This window comes from Tachyglossus aculeatus, chromosome 8 (assembly GCF_015852505.1).
Source record: "Tachyglossus aculeatus isolate mTacAcu1 chromosome 8, mTacAcu1.pri, whole genome shotgun sequence".
Classification (NCBI taxonomy): Eukaryota; Metazoa; Chordata; class Mammalia; order Monotremata; family Tachyglossidae; genus Tachyglossus; species Tachyglossus aculeatus.
Genome location: NC_052073.1, coordinates 735,525 through 754,572, shown reverse-complemented (window position 1 = coordinate 754,572; position 19,048 = coordinate 735,525). Strand labels below are relative to the sequence as shown.

General features: G+C 52.0%; 2 protein-coding genes across 3 annotated transcripts in view; one reads left to right on the top strand and one right to left on the bottom strand.

Moving 5' to 3' along the window:
- Nucleotides 1–468: 468 nt before the first annotated feature.
- Nucleotides 469–12,033, top strand: SLC24A5 (solute carrier family 24 member 5). The gene is made up of 8 exons (XM_038749930.1): nt 469–550; nt 6,299–6,382; nt 6,520–6,623; nt 6,919–7,019; nt 8,654–8,925; nt 9,864–10,070; nt 11,050–11,151; nt 11,696–12,033. The coding sequence occupies exons 1-8, from the start codon at nt 484–486 to the stop codon at nt 12,016–12,018; spliced, it is 1,260 nt and encodes a 419-aa protein (XP_038605858.1). The 5' UTR covers nt 469–483; the 3' UTR covers nt 12,019–12,033.
- Nucleotides 11,458–19,048, bottom strand: part of MYEF2 (myelin expression factor 2) — a 28,170-nt gene continuing 20,579 nt past the window's right edge. The window contains exons 14-16 of one of the 2 annotated variants that reach the window (XM_038749929.1): nt 18,473–18,711; nt 18,334–18,385; nt 11,458–12,809 (exon numbers count right to left, since the gene is read on the bottom strand). In XM_038749929.1, coding sequence (XP_038605857.1) covers nt 12,646–12,809; nt 18,334–18,385; nt 18,473–18,711 — 455 coding nt within the window. In that variant the 3' untranslated portion in view covers nt 11,458–12,645. The remainder of the gene's footprint in view (nt 12,810–18,333; nt 18,386–18,472; nt 18,712–19,048) is intronic. The other variant, XM_038749928.1, reaches the window with a different exon arrangement.

Sequence of the window (19,048 nt, the reverse complement as noted above, 5' to 3'; positions counted from 1 at the left end):
AGGAGGGCCAGTTGCCCCTCACATGATGCAGCTTAAACCCTGGCCCCAGCCCCGGCTGGGCTCCACTTGCAGTCATGGGGCCGCAAACGGGATGGTGGATCCCACGCTGCTGGGTGCGGCCAGTGCTGTTGGGAGTCCTGCTCGCCACGACCCAGCCGCCCCCACAGGATGCAGCCCCCCTCCCACGCTTCCGCAGGGACACAGGTAGGGGAGGGGCCCTTCCCCAAGTCGACTTCTCTGGGTTCTCTGGGCTCAGCATGGAGTGCGGGGCAGAGGCAGGTTGGGGTAAGGAGAGTCAGCACCCCGCACTCCAGGAACCCCAGAAAGAGTGGCATCCCTGACCCCTGACCTCTGATTTCCACCTCAGCAAACAGCAGCAGCAGCTGTGTGTCATCCCCAGCATCCGAGTTCCCGGAGGGCTTCTTCACCCAGCGGGAGCGGGAGGATGGAGGGATTGTGCTCTACCTGCTGCTGGTCCTGTACATGCTCCTGGCCGTGTCCGTGGTCTGTGACAGCTACTTCCTCCCCTCCCTGGAAGCCATCAGCAACTGTAAGTAGGAGCATAGGCTGGGCCGGCCCCCCAGACCCCGCCTGGCCCTGGCCCCAGGTATGCTCTCCCAACCTGGTTTTTCACACTGACCCTGATGCCCAGGCAGCAAGAAGAGAGGCTTCGGGAATGGTTGGTGTCTGATGCTCGGATCCTGGGAAAGTCTCAGGACTGAATTCTGTCAGACCCATTGCCCTTTCTTCCCCGGTCTGCTGGCTTCTCCCCTCCCATCATGGGAGACCAGAGCCTGGATTCACTGGGTGCGGTAGAGCCAAAGGCAGGTAGGGAAGGTGAAGGAAAGGGCAGAAGAGGGGCCAGAGAGAGCAGGGTCAAGGCAGCAGGGCCCTAATAGTATTAATGATGACAGTGGTACTTGTAAAGTATTTGCTAACTGCCAAGAACTATACTAAGTGCTGGGGTAGATACCAGATAATCAGGTCAGTCAACCAGTCATTGGTATTTACTGAGGGCTTTCTGTGTGCTCTGCCCTTGTTAAGCCCTTGGGAAAAATAGATTTGATAAGTACAATCCCTAACCATAAGGAGTTTAATAATAATAATAATAATAATAATAATAATGGTATTTATTAAGCACTTACTATGTGCAAAGCACTGTTCTAAGTTTACAATCTAGAAGGTGAGGCAGACATTAAAAAATTACAGATATGGGAAACTGCAGACTGTAAAGGTATGTACATAATGTGGTGGGGTGAATATTAAGTACTTAAGGGGTTTGGAGCTGAATGAATAGGTGATGTAGCAGCGTGGCTCAGTGGAAAGAGCCCGGGTTTGGGAGTCAAAGGTCAAGGGTTAGAATCCTGACTCTGCCACTTGTCTGCTGTGTGACCTTGGGCAAGCTACTTAACTTCTTTGTGCCTCAGTTACCTCCTCTGTAAAGTAGGGGTGAAGACTGTGAGCCCCATGTGGGACAACCTGATCACCTTGTATCCCCCCAGCGCTTAGAACAGTGCTTCGCACATAGAAAGCACTTAACAAATGCCATTATTATCCAGTGCTTAGAACAGTGCTTTGCACATAGTAAGCACTTAACAAATGCCATTATTATCCAGTGCTTAGAACAGTGCTTTGCACATAATAAGCACTTAACAAATGCCATTGTCTTTTAGACTGTGAGCCCACTGTTGGGTAGGGACTGTATATGTTGCCAATTTGTACTTCCCAAGCGCTTAGTACAGTGCTCTGCACATAGTAAGCGCTCAATAAATACGATTGATGATGATGATGTAGCAGAAAGGGTGAGGAGGGGAAATGAGGATTTAATCAGGGAAGGCCTCTTGGAGGAGGTGTGATTTTAGGAAGGCTTTGAAGGTGAGGAGAGCAGTGGACCTTAACTGCCTTCGACACTGTGGACCAACCCCTTCTCCTGGAAATGTTATCCAACCTTGGCTTCACTGACTCTGTCCTCTCCTGGTTCTCCTCATCTCTCTGGCCATTCATTCTCAGTCTCCTAAGCAAGCTCCTCCTCTGCCTCCCATCCCCTAACTGTGGGGGTCCCTCAAGGTTCAGTTCTCAGTCCCCTTCTATTCTCCATCTACACCCACTCCCTTAGAGAACTCATTCGCTCCCAAGGGTTCAAATACCACCTCTATGCAGATGATACCCAAATCTACATCTCCAGCCCTGATCTCTCTCCCTATCTGCAGTCTCACATCTCCACCTGCCTCCAAGACATTTCTACTTGGATGTCCTCCCGTCACCTCAAACTTAACATGTTCAAAACAGAGCTCCTTTTCTTCCCACCCAAATCCTGTCCTCCCCCTGACTTTCCCATCACTGTAGACAGCACCACCATCCTTCCTGTCTCACAATCCCATAACCTTGGCACAGCATCATTCAGTGGAAAGAGCACGGGTTTAGGAGTCAGAGGTCATGGGTTCTAATCCCGGCTCTACCACTTGTCAGCTGTGTGACTTTGGGCAAGTCACTTAACTTCTCCATGCCTCAGTTACCTCATCTGTAAAATGGGGATTAAGACTGTGAGCCCCATGTGGGACAACCTGATTACCTTGTATCTCCCTGGTGCTTAGAACAGTGCTTGGCATATAGCAAGTGCTTAACAAATGCAATTACTATTATTATTATTATTATTATCCTTAACTCTTCTCTCTCATTCAACCCACATACTCAATCTGTCACTAAGTCCTTTTGGTCCCACCACAACATTGCTAAAATCTTCCCTTTCCTCTCCATCCGAACTGTTACCACGTTAATACAATCACTCATCCTATCCCTCCTGGATTACTGCATTGGCCTCATTGCTGACCTCCCACTCCTGTCTCTCCTTGCTTCAGTCAATACTTCACTCAAGCTGCCCAGATCATTTTTCTACAAATGTTCAGGACATGTCACCCACTCCTCAAAATACTCTAGTGGCTGCCAATCCACCTCTGTATGAAATAGAAACTCCTCCCATTGGCTTTAAAGCCCTCCATCATCTTTCCCCCACCACTCCTCACTTTTCTCCTATAACTCAGCCCATACACTTCACTCCTCTAGTGCAAACCTTCTCACTGTGCCTCTATCTCATGTCTCACCACGGATCTCTCGCCCACACCCTCCCTCCCCAAATCCACCAGAAAATTATTCTCCCCATCTCCTCCAAGAGGCCTTCCCAGACTAAGTCCAACTTTTCCTCATCTCCCACTCCCTTCTGTGTCGCCCTGACTTACTCCCTTTGCTCTTCCCCCCCTCTTAGTCCCATGGCACTTATGTACATATTTGTAATTTTATTTATTTATGCTGATGTCTGTCTCCCCTCACAGACTGTAAGCTTGTTGTGGGCAGGGAATGTCACTGTTTATTGTTATATTGTACTTTATCAAGCACTTAGTACAGTGCTCTGCACACAGTAAGTCCTCAATAAATACGATTGAATGAATGAATGAATGACCATCACATATGAACGGGGAGGGAGTTCCAGGCCAGGCCAGTGGTAGGACATGGGCAAGTGGTCTGTGGGGGGATAGATGAGATCAACATATGAAGAGTAGTTTAGCATCAGAGGAGTGAAATCTGAGAGTTGGGTTGTAGTAGGAGATTAGCAAGGTGAGGCAGGTGGAGGTGAGCTGATTGAGTGCCTTAAAGCCAATGGTAAGGAATTTCTGTTGGGTATAGAGGAAGTTGGGCAACCACTGGAGGTTTTTGAGGAGTGGGGAGATATGGACTGAACTTTTTTTAGAAAAACTATTCAGGTGGCAGATTGAAGTTTGGACTGGAATGGGGAGAGACAGTAGGCAGGAAGGTCAGTGAGGAAGGTGCTTTCTAGAGATGCTGTAAAGGAAGAACTGACAGGACCTGGTAACTGATTGAATATGTCAGAAACAACAGTCCCTGTCCCACATGGGGCTCACAGTCTGAGGAGGGAGAACAGGTATTGAAGCCCCATTTTACAGATGAGACTGAGGTACAGAGAAGTGAAGTGACTTGCCCAATGTCACATAACAGGCAAGTGGCAGAGCTGGGATTAGAACCCAGGTCCTGTGATAAACAGGCCTGTGTTCTTTGCACTAGGCCACACCACTTCCCACTTGCTTTAATAAAACATCATATTTATTATTAATAATAATAATGATGGCATTTATTAAGCGCTTACTATGTGCAAAGCACTGTTCTAAGCGCTGGGGAGGTTACAAGGCAATCAGGTTGTCCCACATGGGGCTCACAGTCTTAAACCCCATTTTACAGATGAGGTAACTGAGGCACAGAGAAGTTAAGTGACTTGCCCAAGTCACACAGCTGACAATGGGCAGAGCCGGGATTTGAACCCATGACCTCTGACTCCAAATCCGGGGCTTTTTCCACTAAGCCACGCTGCTTACTGTGTGCAGAGTGCTGTACAAAGTGCTTGGGGGAGTACAATATAACAGAGTTGGTAAACATGTTCCGCGCCCACGAGGAGGTCACAGCCCAGATGGGGAGACAGACATTAAAATAAATTACACATGAATAAATTATGTACAAATGTACATATATGTACATAAATCCTGTGGGGCTGAGGGTGGGCAAATAAAGGATACAAATCCAAGTGTGATGCATAATGGAGAACAAAATAAAAATTAACATCAGAAGGAAAATACAGGTTAATTTTTTTTTTAATGAGGATCAAGGAAACACCAGTTCAGCAGTGCTACCTTAATAGCATTTTACAGATACAGCACATCCTAAAGGCCATTTCAGCTTCATTCATACTGTGTTTCTTCTATAACTTGAAAGTCGCTGAGGTCTGTGTCATAACACCTATATGTGTAAATATAGGTGTTATTAAAATTATAAATTGTCGTGATTATTTTGCTAGCTTTTTGAGCAACAGCTCTTACCAAGAATATAGCAATGGAATAATAATAATGATAGCATTTGTTAAGGACGTACTATGAGCCACAAGCATTGTACTAAGTGCTGGCTGAGATCTAAAATAATCTAAGATAATGAGTTCCTGTCCCACATGGGGCATTCCATTAATCAATCAAACCAGGGGGACAGTGACATTACTTCTATACAGGTGGCAGTCAATCAATAGTATTTATTAAACACTTGCTCTGTTCAGAGCACTGTACTAAAAACTTGGGGGAGTACAACAGAGCAGTAGGCACAATCCTTTCCCATAAAGAATTTGTAATTCAGCTGGGGAGATAGACACTGAAGTAAATTATGGGTAGTGGGGGAGAAACAGTGTTTAAAGATTTGGCTATGACCGGGTGCACTGACCTGGTAAGAGGAAAGCCAGAGAGCTTGACCCTGGGGGGAATCTCTCCTCTGGGTGAGACTGTGAGCCCCATATGGGCTAAGGATTCTGTCCAACTGGATGATTTTGTATCTATGCCGGCGGTTAGTACAGTGCTTGGCACATAGTAAGCGCTTAACGCTTAAACAAGTAATTATTATTGTTATTATTATTATTATGGTGAGGAGGCAACCATGGCGAGGTGAGGAAAAGTGAAGCCAGCTTTCAGGAGGCGTTGCAAATAACCTAACACCCACGCTGAGGTCCCCAATGTCAGAGGGCAGCTTTCTGGGTCCCGCGAAGCCCAGGGCTGAGGTACTGTGTTGCCCCAGGCGCCCCTTGGGGGCTACTGGCCTAGCAGTGCAACATGAGGGTTGGGTGGAGGGGGTCCCAAGGAAGGACAGCAGGCATGGTGGGGGTGAGGGAGCAGGCCTGCCCAGAGCAGAGCAGGCGAGCGGGGCAGACAGGGTACGGTGACCCGGAGCAGGGCAGACAAGGCAGGGAAGCCGGGGGCAGGGCAGGGCAGGCAGGGCAGGGCAGCCCGGAGCAGGGTAGGCAGGCCAGTGAGGGAGAGAACCGCAATCATCCAGAAGCTGCAGCATCAGGCAGGCAGAGACCGAATCATGGCCTAGTTCAGGCGGCCGGCAGGGAAGCTGTGCCAACTACTCAATCTACGGCATTTATTGAGCGCTCACTCTTTGCAAAATACCGTACTAAGTGCTTGGGAAAGTACATTACAGCAGAGTTGGCAGATGCGTTCCCTGCTTACAACGAGCTTACAGTCTAGTGTCAGGGTCCAGGGTCACCACTCCGGGCTTCCTCGTCGTTCCCCTGGCCCGTCCTCCGGAGGTGAGGCCAGCAGGGGTTCCCAGGACACCGGGGACCCCCTATGCTCCCGGGGACCCAGAGGGGACTGGGCCTCCTTGCTGGGAGGGCGAGAGGCGGTGCGGAGGAGCCGCGGCGATGGGTGTGCTGAGCCTGCTGCCTCAGCCTTCCCCTCTGCCTCCCCAGACCTCGGACTGAGCCCGGACGTGGCCGGGGCGACGTTCATGGCCGCTGGCAGTTCGGCCCCGGAGCTGGTCACCGCCTTCCTCGGTAAAGGGCCAGGGGGCTGGCCGAGGATGGGAGGGGGTGAAGGGCTGGACAGGGATGGAAGGGGGCTGGGGGTTGGTTGGGGATGGGAGGGGGGCACTCCGGGTCCAGTGTCGAGGGGACCGACGGCTCTCCTGCAGGCGTGTTTGTCACCAAAGGCGACATCGGCGTCAGCACCATCCTGGGCTCGGCCATCTACAACCTGTTAGGCATCTGCGCGGCCTGTGGGCTCCTGTGCGGTGTGGTAGGTGCGCAGACCACCGCCTTTCGCCAGCCCCGGCCTTCTCCAAGGGCCTGGAGACCCGTCCCCAGCGCCGGCCTGACACCCCGGGGGCTCCCATGCCCTCCGACGGTCGGGTCCGGGCTGCACGGAAGCCCCAGGAGCGGACCCTCAGTGAGGGGCATCGGGGGGTGGGGGCATCGGAGGGGAGGTTCCCCGGGAAAAGAGAGGGGCCCGGGAGGAGTGGCATGGGGGAATGGGAGGGGCCCAGGAGGTGGAGAGCCAGAGCCCTGCCAAGGCATTCGGACCCACTCTTTAGGCTTCGCGATTGGCATGGTGGTCGCTGGGCAGAGACTGCGTGGCCTATGCCATCAGCGTCGCAGCTGTCATCGGCATCATCTTCGACAATGAGGTTTTCTGGTAGGACTCGGTCACCTGGGGAGGTGGTCTTTCTGCCCTTTGTCCTGGACACACTCTCACTCGCCGCGGATGCTCGGAAGGGGCAGGGGCTGGTCACTGTCAAGCAGAGGAGGAGGATTTGGAGCAAGGATTTGGAGCAAGCCAGGCAGCTGGGACCCAGGGGTGCAGGGTCCCAGGGTGGATGGATTCTCAGCTATTCCAGCTGGTGCTGCCTTGCTCCAGGCCGGCCCTCTTTGGCCCTGAGCTCAGATTGATTTAGCAGTAGACATATCTTACCATCTGTCGTAAGATACTCAATCAGCTCACCCTCTTCTAATCAATCAGTTGATTTTATTTTGATTTTATTCATTGAGCACTTACTGTGTAGAGTAAGCCCTTGGGAGAGTACAATAGAACAGTTGGTAGATATATTTCCTGCTCACAGTAAGCTTATAATCCAGAGGTCTACCTTATCTCCCTTTATCTCCTACAAATACCCAGCCCAATTTATTCACTGTACCTTCATCTTGTCTGTCTCCCTGTCGACCTCTTGCCCACTCCCTCCCTCTGGCCTGGAATTTCCCTGCTGTCCTGTCTGACAGAACACCTGTCTTCCCATCTTCAAAACCCTACTAAAGTCATATCTCCTCCAAGAGGCCTTCCCTAACTAATCCCTTACTTCAATCAGTCAGTCAGTCAATGTTATTTATTGAATGTTTACTGTGTGCCGAGCTTTGTACTAAGTTCTTGGGAAAGTTCAATGCAATAGCATTGGTAAACATGATCCCTATCCACAAGAAGCCTTCCCTTTTGTATTGCCTAGGCATTTGGGTCTGTGCCCCTTAAACACTTTGATATTCACCCCTCCCCCAATCCTATAGCATTTATGTACATCTCCATCTGTAGTTTATTGTAATGTCTGTCTCTTCCTCTAGTCTATAAACTCCTTGTGGGTCGGGATTGTGTCTATTTACTCTATCTTATGGTTCCTTTCCAAGTGTTTCGTGCAGTGCTCTGCACTTGGAAAGTGCTCAATAAGTATCATTAATTGATTGACTGGGCTAGAGGAGCTGCCTGCTTCTCAGGCCATGCTGTCCCCTTCCTCCTCCCCACCACCCCGCCTGGGTTGGGGTTCAGGCCCAACTCCTCCTGGCCCCAGTAGGAGCCTTGACCCTGAGTCGAGACATCCTCCACAGCCTCTGCCCAGCTCCCCCCTCCGACTTCCTCCAACTCTCCCTTCCGGGAGGAAGCAGCAGGAGGTTTGGGAGCCAGAACTTTCCCAAGCCGGTCCCTCCGTCAGCTCAGAGAGCAGCAGGGGTGCTGCCTGTGGCTGAGAACCAGCGATCCAACTGGGAGCAAGGGGAAGATATTTGAGTCTCCTCCCGGCCCTCAGAGGGGCACATGCATGTTTCCACCAGGCTTGGGGGTGTCAAGACCTAGGATCCCGATAGTCATTATAGGGTTATGCTCCTAGCATCAACAATATTGAATTTTCCCCAAGTCTGCTATCAGGGAGTCACTCTCACATCAACTTCCACAGTTCTATCCAGGGCCCTTCAGTAGTTGGGCCTCCCAAACGGACTTGTGCCTCCAAAAACGAGTCCAGGTGCTACCGTTTGCAGGGATTAACTATAGTTTCTGTCCTTTTGTCTCAGGTACGAGGGAGTCTTGCTGCTGGCAATGTACGGATTATACATTTCAGCACTGTGCTTTGACATTAAGATTAATCAATGCATTATGAAGCGATTTCACCTCTGCTGCATCAGGGCCGGGGAGGAGAGGCCCGAGCAGCAGCCGCTGGTAGATGGGGAGGATAGTGAGGGACCTCTCGTTCGCCGACAGTCCAGAGCCGACAGTGGAGTCTTTCAGGAGGACTCTTACTCTCAGTTTTCTGTCAGTTTGCCCCACCTTCATGAAGTTTCAGAAGGTATGTGTTGCTGTGCAAACACACACACACACACACACACACACAAACACACACACACACACACACACACACACACACACACACACACACACCCCTCCCCCACCCCCCCTTGAGTTCAGACATCCATTCAGGCATGTACGGCCCTTTCCCCAGGCTTGGCCAGGCCCAGCCCCACCTCCTGCCCACCACGTTCTGTCCAGGGCAGGGAGTTGCAGGAGGGGCTGGCACCTGATCCAGTTCCAGGCTGAGGAGTAGGAGATGGGAAGGGGGCCAGGCTGTGACCGCAGCCACTTATCCCAACTTGGATCCTGCTAAGGCGGTGAGGCCACCCTGGCTGGGCTGGGGGTGAACACCTCCCCTTGACTGGGGAACGTCTCTATATGTTGCCAACCTGTACTTCCCAAGCGCTTAGTACATTGCTCTGCACACAGTAAGTGCTCAATAAATACAATTGAATGAATGACTGCCGGCAGTTCCCCTGTAGTGCCATCTTTAGTCGCTCCCTTCCCAGTTGGACCTTCCTCCTGCTCCGTCTGTGATTGCATCTCACACCCACTTTGGCCAGCAAGGATTGTTGGGGTGGAGTACCGGGGTCACAGGATCATTAGGGACCAGATTTGGCAAGATTTTTTTTTCTTTGTGGTATTTAAGCATTTACTATTTTCCAGACACTGTATTAAGCCCTGGAGTAGATACAACCTAATAATAATTATGGTATTTGTTAAGCACTTACTATGTGCCAGCCACGTTGGACACAGCCCATGTCCCAAATGGGGCTCAGAATCTTAATTCCCATTCTACAGATGAGGTCACTGAGACCCAGAGAATTAAAGTGGTTTGCCCAAGGTCATATAGTTGTGACCCCAGCCAGGCCCCTGACAGTTTCTCCCCTGAAAGTTTCAAACGGAACCGTGCCAACGATTTCCGATTCCCCACAGATCCCCCAAGTGTCTTCTCTGTGCCAGAGACTGACTGGAAGCGGGCCCTGTGGGTTCTGTCACTCCCCATCATCACCCTCCTGTTCCTGACCACCCCAGACTGCAGAAGGAAGTTTTGGAAAAAGTGTTTCATGCTGACGTTTGTCATGTCTGCGGCCTGGATCTCGGCGTTCACGTATATCCTGGTCTGGATGGTCACCGTAACTGGTATGTGCCTGTGGTCATGCTAAAGGGTGTAGGCCCGATGCAATTCAAGCACAGGGTGGTGGAGCAAGAGGGCACGCCGGGTTCCCCACTGTCTCATGCTTCCTGGGATGGCAGTCTCGGGGGCAGCACCCTGTCCCATTGAGGGTGGGAGATGTAGCCAACCAGTCTTTAGGCTTGGACGAAGCTCAGGCGTCACCTCCAAATAGGGATTGCGAGGGGTGATGGGTTCACAAAAGGAGAGGGTTTGGGATGCCTGTTTTCCTCCTCCAACATAAGTGAGTTTCAGCTATAGCTGCCTGTTGATCTTCCGCACGGAGTTGGGACTCATGTTTCCAAAAGGAGGCAGCCAATTAGCAACATCAATTTATTTTATTTTGTTGGTATGTTTGATTTTGTTCTCTGTCTCCCCCTTTTAGACTGTGAGCCCACTGTTGGGTAGGGACTGTCTCTATATGTTGCCAATTTGTACTTCCCAAGTGCTTAGTACAGTGCTCTGCACATAGTAAGCGCTCAATAAATACGATTGATTGATTGATTGATTGAACATCAACACTTTTTCTGAGCCCCTCCCCCCACAGTTTGCTCCCACTTTTCACAAGGACTGGAGGCACGGGGGTGGGCAAGCTGCAGTTCTAGCAGGCAGTCTGGCACAGGACGGGAATCCCACACCCAGGAAGGAGGGTCCTCGCCTCCATGGGCCAGACACAAGCCCCACAGTTCAGGACCAGGGTCGGATGCCTCCCAAGTCCCTTTCACCCCAAGCCCCAGCGGGCATGCCCGAGACAGTCACCGAGATCTCAACGCAAGGGTTCAAACTTCTTGTTGATGTGGATGAGCGAACAGCATGGCATAAACCCTCCAATCAGGTGGTTGATCTACAAACTGGGCCGGGCTCTGCCCTGGGAGAGGCAGGTGCCGGTCCTGGACCAAGAGAGGCTGTGAGGATGGGGGTATCCCTGGTCCCTGTACTCTGCTGCAGGGGAGACCCTGGGAGTGCCGGACACAGTGATGGGACTGACGCTGCTCGCGGCAGGGACCAGCATTCCTGACACCGTGGCCAGCGTTCTGGTGGCCCGGCAAGGTAGGAACTGGCCAAGGACCCTCCTCCTTCCCCTCTTTCCACTTCTCCGTCCTTCCTGTTGCCCAAGCACCAGGCCAGAGTAAGGCTCCTTTGCGTCAGACCCCGGGAGAGTTTGGGAAAGCTCTCCTGTGGAAGGAAGGAAAGAGGGAAGGAAGGGGAGGGGGAAGAGTTTTGACAGTTTCCATTTGCTGAGGTCCCTCTTCTGTCGAGGTATGGAGATTCACAGATAAAATTAGACAAGAGACAGGAACAAAGGCAAATAAAGCCACATGCTCTACAGAAAAATGGTTTAATAAATAAAGATAATTACTATTTGATAAATAAATGTTAAGGCTTTAAACACTAACCAAAAAAAAAAACAAATGAGCAAATACAAATTCAATAAGAATTCTGCTCTACCACCATGTTTTGTAACAGAAACAGAGCAAATTGATCCAGTGTAGGGTGGGAAGTGGCTCACAGGGAAGGCTCGCCTTGCTTAGATTCTAAGCACATCATAGCAGCAGCAGGAGGAACAACAACAACCACATGCTCTCTTTTGCAGGGAAAGGAAACATGGCTCTGGCGAACATCGTGGGCTCCAACGTGTTTGACGTGCTGTGTCTGGGGCTGCCGTGGTTCATCCAGACCGCGTTCGTCCTTCCGGGGGCACCCGTCCAGGTGAACAGCAGTGGGCTGACCTACACGGCCTTGGCCCTGCTGCTGTCCGTGGCCCTCCTGCTCCTGGCCGTCCACTTGAATGGCTGGAGGCTGGACCGGAAGCTGGGCGGGGTTTGCCTGGGGTTGTACGTGGCATTCGCTACATTAGCCGTCCTGCACGAGCTGGGGGTCATTGGAGACAGCGGGGCCCGGGGCTGCGGACCCTGAGAGCCCTGTTGGGCCCTGACTCCAGAGGGAAACCCCGCCAGGTGGGGAGGGGACCCCACTTTGGTGTGGCATCAAATAAAAGTGTCCCAAGCTCCCTTGGTTGGGTTCCAGCTCTTTTTTACAGAAAGGCTACAGCATGGCCTAGGAGTCGTCGTAAGGAATGCTGAGTCCCGGCCCGTTTGGGCCGAGCCCTTTCTTCTCCAGGCGGGGTACGAGGTGGGAGGGCCATGCCTAGAGAAAATGCCGCTTCTGGAAAGTCATCTGCTTTGAACCCTCCCGGCAATCGGGACCAGTTGGGGCATTTGAACACTAAACAAATGTGCCTGTGGAGAATGAAAGGAACGAGGCGGAGGCGGCTTGTTTTATTAAAAACAGTAGAACCATTCATTGAAACTGAATGACCAGAGCCCCCATCTTTCACAACCCAACTGTAGCAGGGGGTGGGGAGGGGGCCAGCAGCATGGGGTCTTGAACCCCACCCTGGGATGGGGCAGGGGGAGGGGGAAGACCCTGGGGACTCCACAGTTTGTTTTGGATGCTTGGAACACACAAGAGGGTACTAACAGGACGGAAGGGGAAGGAGGTGCTAGCCAGGCGCAGGCATGTCTCCGCCCACAGAGTTGCCCATTAGGCGTTACGGTCCAATCGCACGTCAATCTCCCTGCCACTGATTTTGATACCGTTCATTACGCGACACGCCTTTTCGGCTGATTCCGGGGAGTCAAATCGGACTGTCCCACAGCCTTTTGACTTTCCGTTCTCCATTTTGATTTCTGCAAACATGACGTGACCTGGAAAGACAAGGCGACTATCTGAACGGCCCCCAGCCTACAGGAGACCACTGTGCCCCTTCCCATGGAGAAGGCCTGCCACTCTGGGGCAGGGCTGATTGGTGGGTTGGTCTCTGCCTGGTGATGGGATCCCCAAAGCCGGGATCCCGGAATGGGAGCCAGACAGCCTGCTGGGACTAGTCAGGAATGGTGGGGTTCCCAAGGTGCAGAGAGTCACCCCACTCCTGCCTTCCCCCAGGCCCACTCACAAACCTCGTGTGTGTGTGTGTGTGTGTGTGTGTGTGTGTGTGTGTGTGTGTGTGTGTGTGGTGGGGGGAGAGGGAGGTAGAAGGCAGGGCAGGCCCACTAATGCAGGACAGAAGGTGCTTGGCAGAACAGGCAGCAGAGGGAAGCTCTGAGGAAGGAAGAGCCCAAACTCGGTGGAAAGGGACCAAGGCTACAGCTGCTGCCAACTAAGGGCTCTTCTGGAAGCGACCACAACCATCTGGCTGAGGTTGAGGTCAGGGTCAGGAGCTGGGGTGGGGTGGAGGGGGCAAAGGTAGCAGGGAAACATGACATGTCCCAAATCCCCATAGAGACACCATGGGATTTGTTCCCAGGTGAAGCTGTGCAGCTGAAAGCATCATCAGATTTAAGAGGGGTTTGGACTGACCCGTGGACTAGTGGTCCATGCTGCGTCACACTAGGGGAGAGTCGGGGGTGTTTTATGCTGTGTGCTGGGTCACGCTAGGAGAGAATTGGGGGTGTTGGGATGGTGTGTGTTGGGTCACTGGAGGAGGCAAGGATGGAGAGGGCAGAGTTAGGGGTGTCAGATGGCCTGGGAGAGTATTAGTAATGAAGAGGGAAGAGTCAGGGAAGTTGGGTGGTCTGTGCTGGGTCACTGGAGGAGAACCAGGGGGAGACAAAAAAGTCAAGTGTTTGGGATAGCCCAACCCTGAATCAGCATTGTGGGGGCGGTGAGCTGGGCAGCGGGGCCATCAGCATATGATTTCTCCAAAGGCTCATGAACTAGGCTGTTGTTCCTCACTGAAAAACCATTTTGCTTTCCTCTAAAAGAAAATGAGGAGCAATTTATCTGTTCCCCAGCACCTGTGCATACCCCCCAACCCCCAACCCCCACCAAAAAATCCTCCAAAATTTCTAAAAACCCAATACCCCCCTTAACTCAACTATTTGGCTCCTGCACCAACATGTGAACTGCCAGGCGATGCTCTGAGAATTGGGGAACTCGGTCCGCTCGAAGAAACTACATTCTAATCAAACCTTTCAAATCAAAGCTAGAGTACAATCTCAAAGTTGAAAAGAAGACTCTCACACTAGAATCCAAGACTGAGTCAGAGGCCTCTAAGCCAGAGCACAGAGCCACGGCTTGCAGGCCCTTTTCCCACCTAAACCGAATAGCTGACATTTTAGAGAATTTTGACAAGAGTGAGAAGTACTTGGTGGGATCCAGGACCCGTCTAATCAACCCCGCCCATCAGGAGCCAGCCTCTCAACCAGGTGAGTCCCTTCCCTCATGGCCACTGCTGCCCAAGGTGTCTACAGGAAACAGCCACAGTTCACCATCAAAACCTCATTCTGGAAGTGGGGGCCCTTGCATCAACTACAACAAAGCTGCTGACGTTATACTCTGGGAGTAGCCAAGAAAGCATTTGCCTAGCAGGTTGTTGTGAGGCCCAGAAGCCTTCAGAAGCAGCGTGGCTCAGTGGAAAGAGCACGGGCATGGGAGTCAGAGGTCATGGGTTCTAATCTTGGCTCCACCACATCTTCTTTGTGACCTTGGGCAAGTCACTTAACTTCTCTGAGCCTCAGTTACCTCATCTGTAATATGGGGATTAAGACTGTGAGCCCTATGTGGGACAACCTGATCACCTTGTATCCCCCGAGCGCTTAGAACAGTGCTTTGCACGTAGTAAGTGCTTAACAAATGCCATCATTATTATTAGTACTATTATTCAGAAAGAATTCAAAATGCAGTTTTACTTGACAAAATATATAAAAGACCTTTCCCATTGCTACTGTCAAACACTCTTCTGCAGAGGGATGGGAAGGATAACCAGGTCAATACAGACAGCAGATGAGGTGTAGGAGATGATGGTCCAAGTCGCCCTCAGAGATACTGGAAAAAGTAGCCCGGGTCCCAGCCTGCCACCCAAAGTCCAACTTGGCAAAGAATGCTTGAGCCCCAGCCCCTTGCCTGGCCATACCTGGTAGCTCCATGTAGGGCCCACACCTATCCCATCCTCCTCCTTGCTTGTGTCCCTACCATCTTGAGGCAGCTAATGGAGAAGGAGCAATGGTGATTCCCCCTAAGGCAACCCCTAAATCCATTTCCTTCAGTCTATACTTCACTCTGCTGCCCGGATCATCTTTGTGCAGAAATTGCTCTGGGCATGTTACTCTCCTCCACAAAAATCTCCAGTGGTTGCCTGTCAACCTACAAATCAAGCAAAAACTCCTCACTCTGGGCTTCAAGGCTCTCCATCACCTTCCCCGCTCCTACCTCACCTCCCTTCTCTCCTTCTGCAGTCCAGCCCGCACCCTCCACTCCTCTGCCGCTAACCTCCTCACTGTACGTCGTTCTCACCTGTCCTGCCGTCTACCCCCAGCCCATATCCTTCCCCTGGCCTGGAATGCCCTCCCTTCCCACATTCGCCAAACTAGCTCTCTTCCTCCCTTCAAAGCCCTACTGAGAGCTCACCTCCTCCAAGAGGCCTTCCCAGATTGAGCTCCTTTTTCTCTCCTCCTCCTTATCCCCCCACCCTACCTCCTTCCCCTCCCCACAGCACTTGTATATATGTTTGTACAGATTTATTACTCTATTAATTTTACTTGTACATATTTACTATTCTATCTATTTTGTTAATGATGTGCACATAGCTTTAATTCTATTTGTTCTGACAATTCTGACACCTGTCTATGTTTTGTTTTGTTGTCTGTCTCCTCCTTCTAGACTGTGAGCCCGTTGCTGGGTAGGGACCATCTATCTCTATATGTTGCTGACTTGTACTTCCCAAATGCTTAGTACAGTGCTCTGCACACAGTAAGCGCTCAATAAATATGATTGAATGAATGAATGAATTTCCTGGATTCATTCCCAAGTGCTTAGTACAATGCTCTGCACATAATAAATGCTTAATAAATACCATTGATGGGCTGATTTTCCTCCTTCCCACCATCCCATTCCATATACACACGCACCACCCTGCTTCAGTGTTTCATCATCTCCGGATTAGATGACTGCCGCAGCCTCCTTGCTGGTTTTTTCACCCTCTCAGGCTTGCTATCCTGCATTCTGTAGCCTGGATCATCATTCTAAAACATCATTCATCACATATCCATGGTCCCCTCGGACACTTCCCATCTGTCCCTCTTCCTCTGCATCAGGCTGAACCTCCCAACAGAGGCTTGGCTCCTGGCTGTTCACCATCTACCACCTCCTTATGCATCTACTCTCTTCACTTACTCCTCCTCTGCTCAGGTGCTCTGCCTCCATCAAGGTCATCTGTGCACAAAATTGCACCCACCTTTCTCCCTCATTAGGCTGCACACTTGAAAGCAAAGATGTCCCCTCACAAGTGAATACCACTGTGAATATACTGTAGGTGCCTGGCAAAGACTGTTGATTAATCGACCTGACACACACTATGCAACTCTTTCTCCCAGGCTGAAATCCTCTAGACAAGCTATAGATCTCCTACATATCCATAATGTACTTATTTAATGTCTGTCTTCCCCTCTGGATGGTAACCTCCTTGTGGGCAGAGAACATGCCTGCCAACTCTGTCACGTGCTTAGTACATGCTAGGTATACAGTAAAACTCAATATATACTTCTGATTAATTGGTCTCTGCCAAACCACATCTTTTCCCTCCTTCAAAGCCCCCTAAAATAACTCTTCCTCTAGGAAATATTCCCCAATTAACCCCCACTTCACCTTCCAGGTTGTGCTAACCAACTGACAGTATTATTAATAGTCAGCCACTTGTCTCCTTCACCAGACTGTAAACTCATCACGAATGGAGGCCATCTCTTCTCCTTCTCAGGAGAGTGTTCTGCAGCAGGAGGGGGTCAGTACAGGGCTCTGCACTCAAGAGGTGCTCAATAATGCTGTTGATAATGACGTCCCACCACAACCTGCCCAGGCGGGCAAGTCCCACCTGGCTCCAACAGTACTGTGCGGGCTTCTGACCAGGCTGGAAAGTGGCCTCATGAGTGAATACGTGGAGATAGGCCAGCAGGGCCCCTCACAGTGTGGGCAGGTGGCCTACTAGGGCCCCTCAGGCCAGGAGTCCAGCCCACCCATCCTCGGCCCAGGGAACAGGAGCCGCTGTCCTGGCTGAGCCAGGAGCCCGGCGCCCCCCGGCTCCATGTGGCAACGCAGAAGAGTGGCGGTGGCAGCGATCAGCCCTGGGGAAGCACAGGAGTGGGGCAGCTCCCCGGGTTACTCCCCAGTTCCTGCCCCTTCCCCCCAAGTTGGACTTGGCCCCACCATGGCCCACAGCACCCACGAGGATTCTCATCCACCATTCCCCAGCTTCTGCCCACAAGGAGTGGGCTTGCTTGTCAGCCCCGGTTCATCCCAGGCAGGCCAAAGGGTCATTGCTGGGCTGTCTTGTTACTATTTCCCCAGAGGTCAGAATCAGCTCCCAGTTCCTGGCCTACTAGAATCTTCCCCTACTGCAACCAAAATGCTCCCTCTGCCAAAACACTCGGCAGAAGTTGCCTTTCCACCCAAGGCAGACTGACCCCTCCCCGGCTTGCGCCTAGCTGGCTTGGCTCAGCTTTCTCAGCAGCTGGGTGGCTCTGACCGCCCAGCCTCACCCTCAGACCCCTGGGTCTCATCTGGGAACTCTCCGCTGAGATAAGCCACCGCCTCATGCTCGGAAGGGGATTTGTGTAGGGGCCAGGTGGCTGTTCCATTTCTCTGTATTTAGCCCTTGCTGGGATCAGTTGTATTCCTATTCCCACTGGACGGAGCTGATCTGGGCCTGCTGGCTTACCCCTTTGGAGTGGAAACTCTTTGAGGGCAGGGCTGATGTGTTCCCGATGCTTGGTGCAAAGGGCGTCTGGTGCTCAGCCAGTGCTGATACATGAGCGGGCTGTGTGGGCACTTAGAGCAGCTCTGCAAAGGGCACTGCACACTCAAGCAGCTAAGGGTATGTTGGGCCATTTTGCTATTAGCCTACCCAGCTTGAGAGTGAGTACCTGGGGTTTATCCTCCAACCGGGATTCCCAACAGGCCCAGAGAATGCCACTCTGGCCTGTGGGTTTGTAGTGAGTCACACAAAGAATGGAAAGGAGCAGGGAAAGGCCACCAGGACCAGCTGACAGCCAAAAGGAGGAGTCCCCACGAGGCAGACAGTCAGCTAAGGTGCCCTCTGGGCTCACTTCCCATTAAAATGCTTCTGAGTTCTATGGTGGAAATCCTTCATGCCAGTTGAGTGTCCTGGATGGGCCTGCAACACACACATGGCTGCGCGCGCACATTCCCTCTCTTTTGCCCCCCGGCACCCCCACTTACCACATTGACTGAATTTCTCTTTCAGTTTCTGCCAGGTCAGGTCGAAGGGAAGCTAGAAGGAGAAGAGGCAGGTGGAGGTCAGATTCAGCAGGAGCTCCCGGGGCCACAGCTGGGATCTGTTTGGTGGGGATTTGCTTACGTTGCGCACAAATATCTGGTGGCCTTTGGCGCTCATTCGCTCACGCATCCCGCTTCCCACTGGGCCCCAGGGGAATCCACGCTCCATGTCACTGCTTCTTTCCAGGACTGGGCCCAGCCCCAGGCCAGGGCCCAGGCCAGGGCCCAGCCCCAGGCCAGGGCCCAACCGCTCCGGAACGCTGCCCATCCGCTCCAGGCCCAGACTTCCACTGGTGCTGCTCAGCCCACTCATCCCAGTGCCTTCATTGCCAGATGGGAAAAGGAATACAGACAGATAGAGAGAGGTGACAGAGAGAGGGAACAAGAGCAGAGCACTACATTATTATGCCAACTACACCACCAAGTGGTGCTCCAGAAAAGTGTTGCAGAATTGGTCCTTGGGGCAAGTTCACGGAGCCTCCATGTGCATCGGGCTAAACGGCGTGCAAGCAGCTCCCTGCAACACCGACTTTCATGGAGCACTCCACCCCCACTGCACCCATGAGTCCCTTCCACGATCCATGAGCACCAACACATTCCCATCCTCTCTCATGGCTAATGCTTTGGGGCCATTTTCCACCTGTCATCTGCCTTCAGG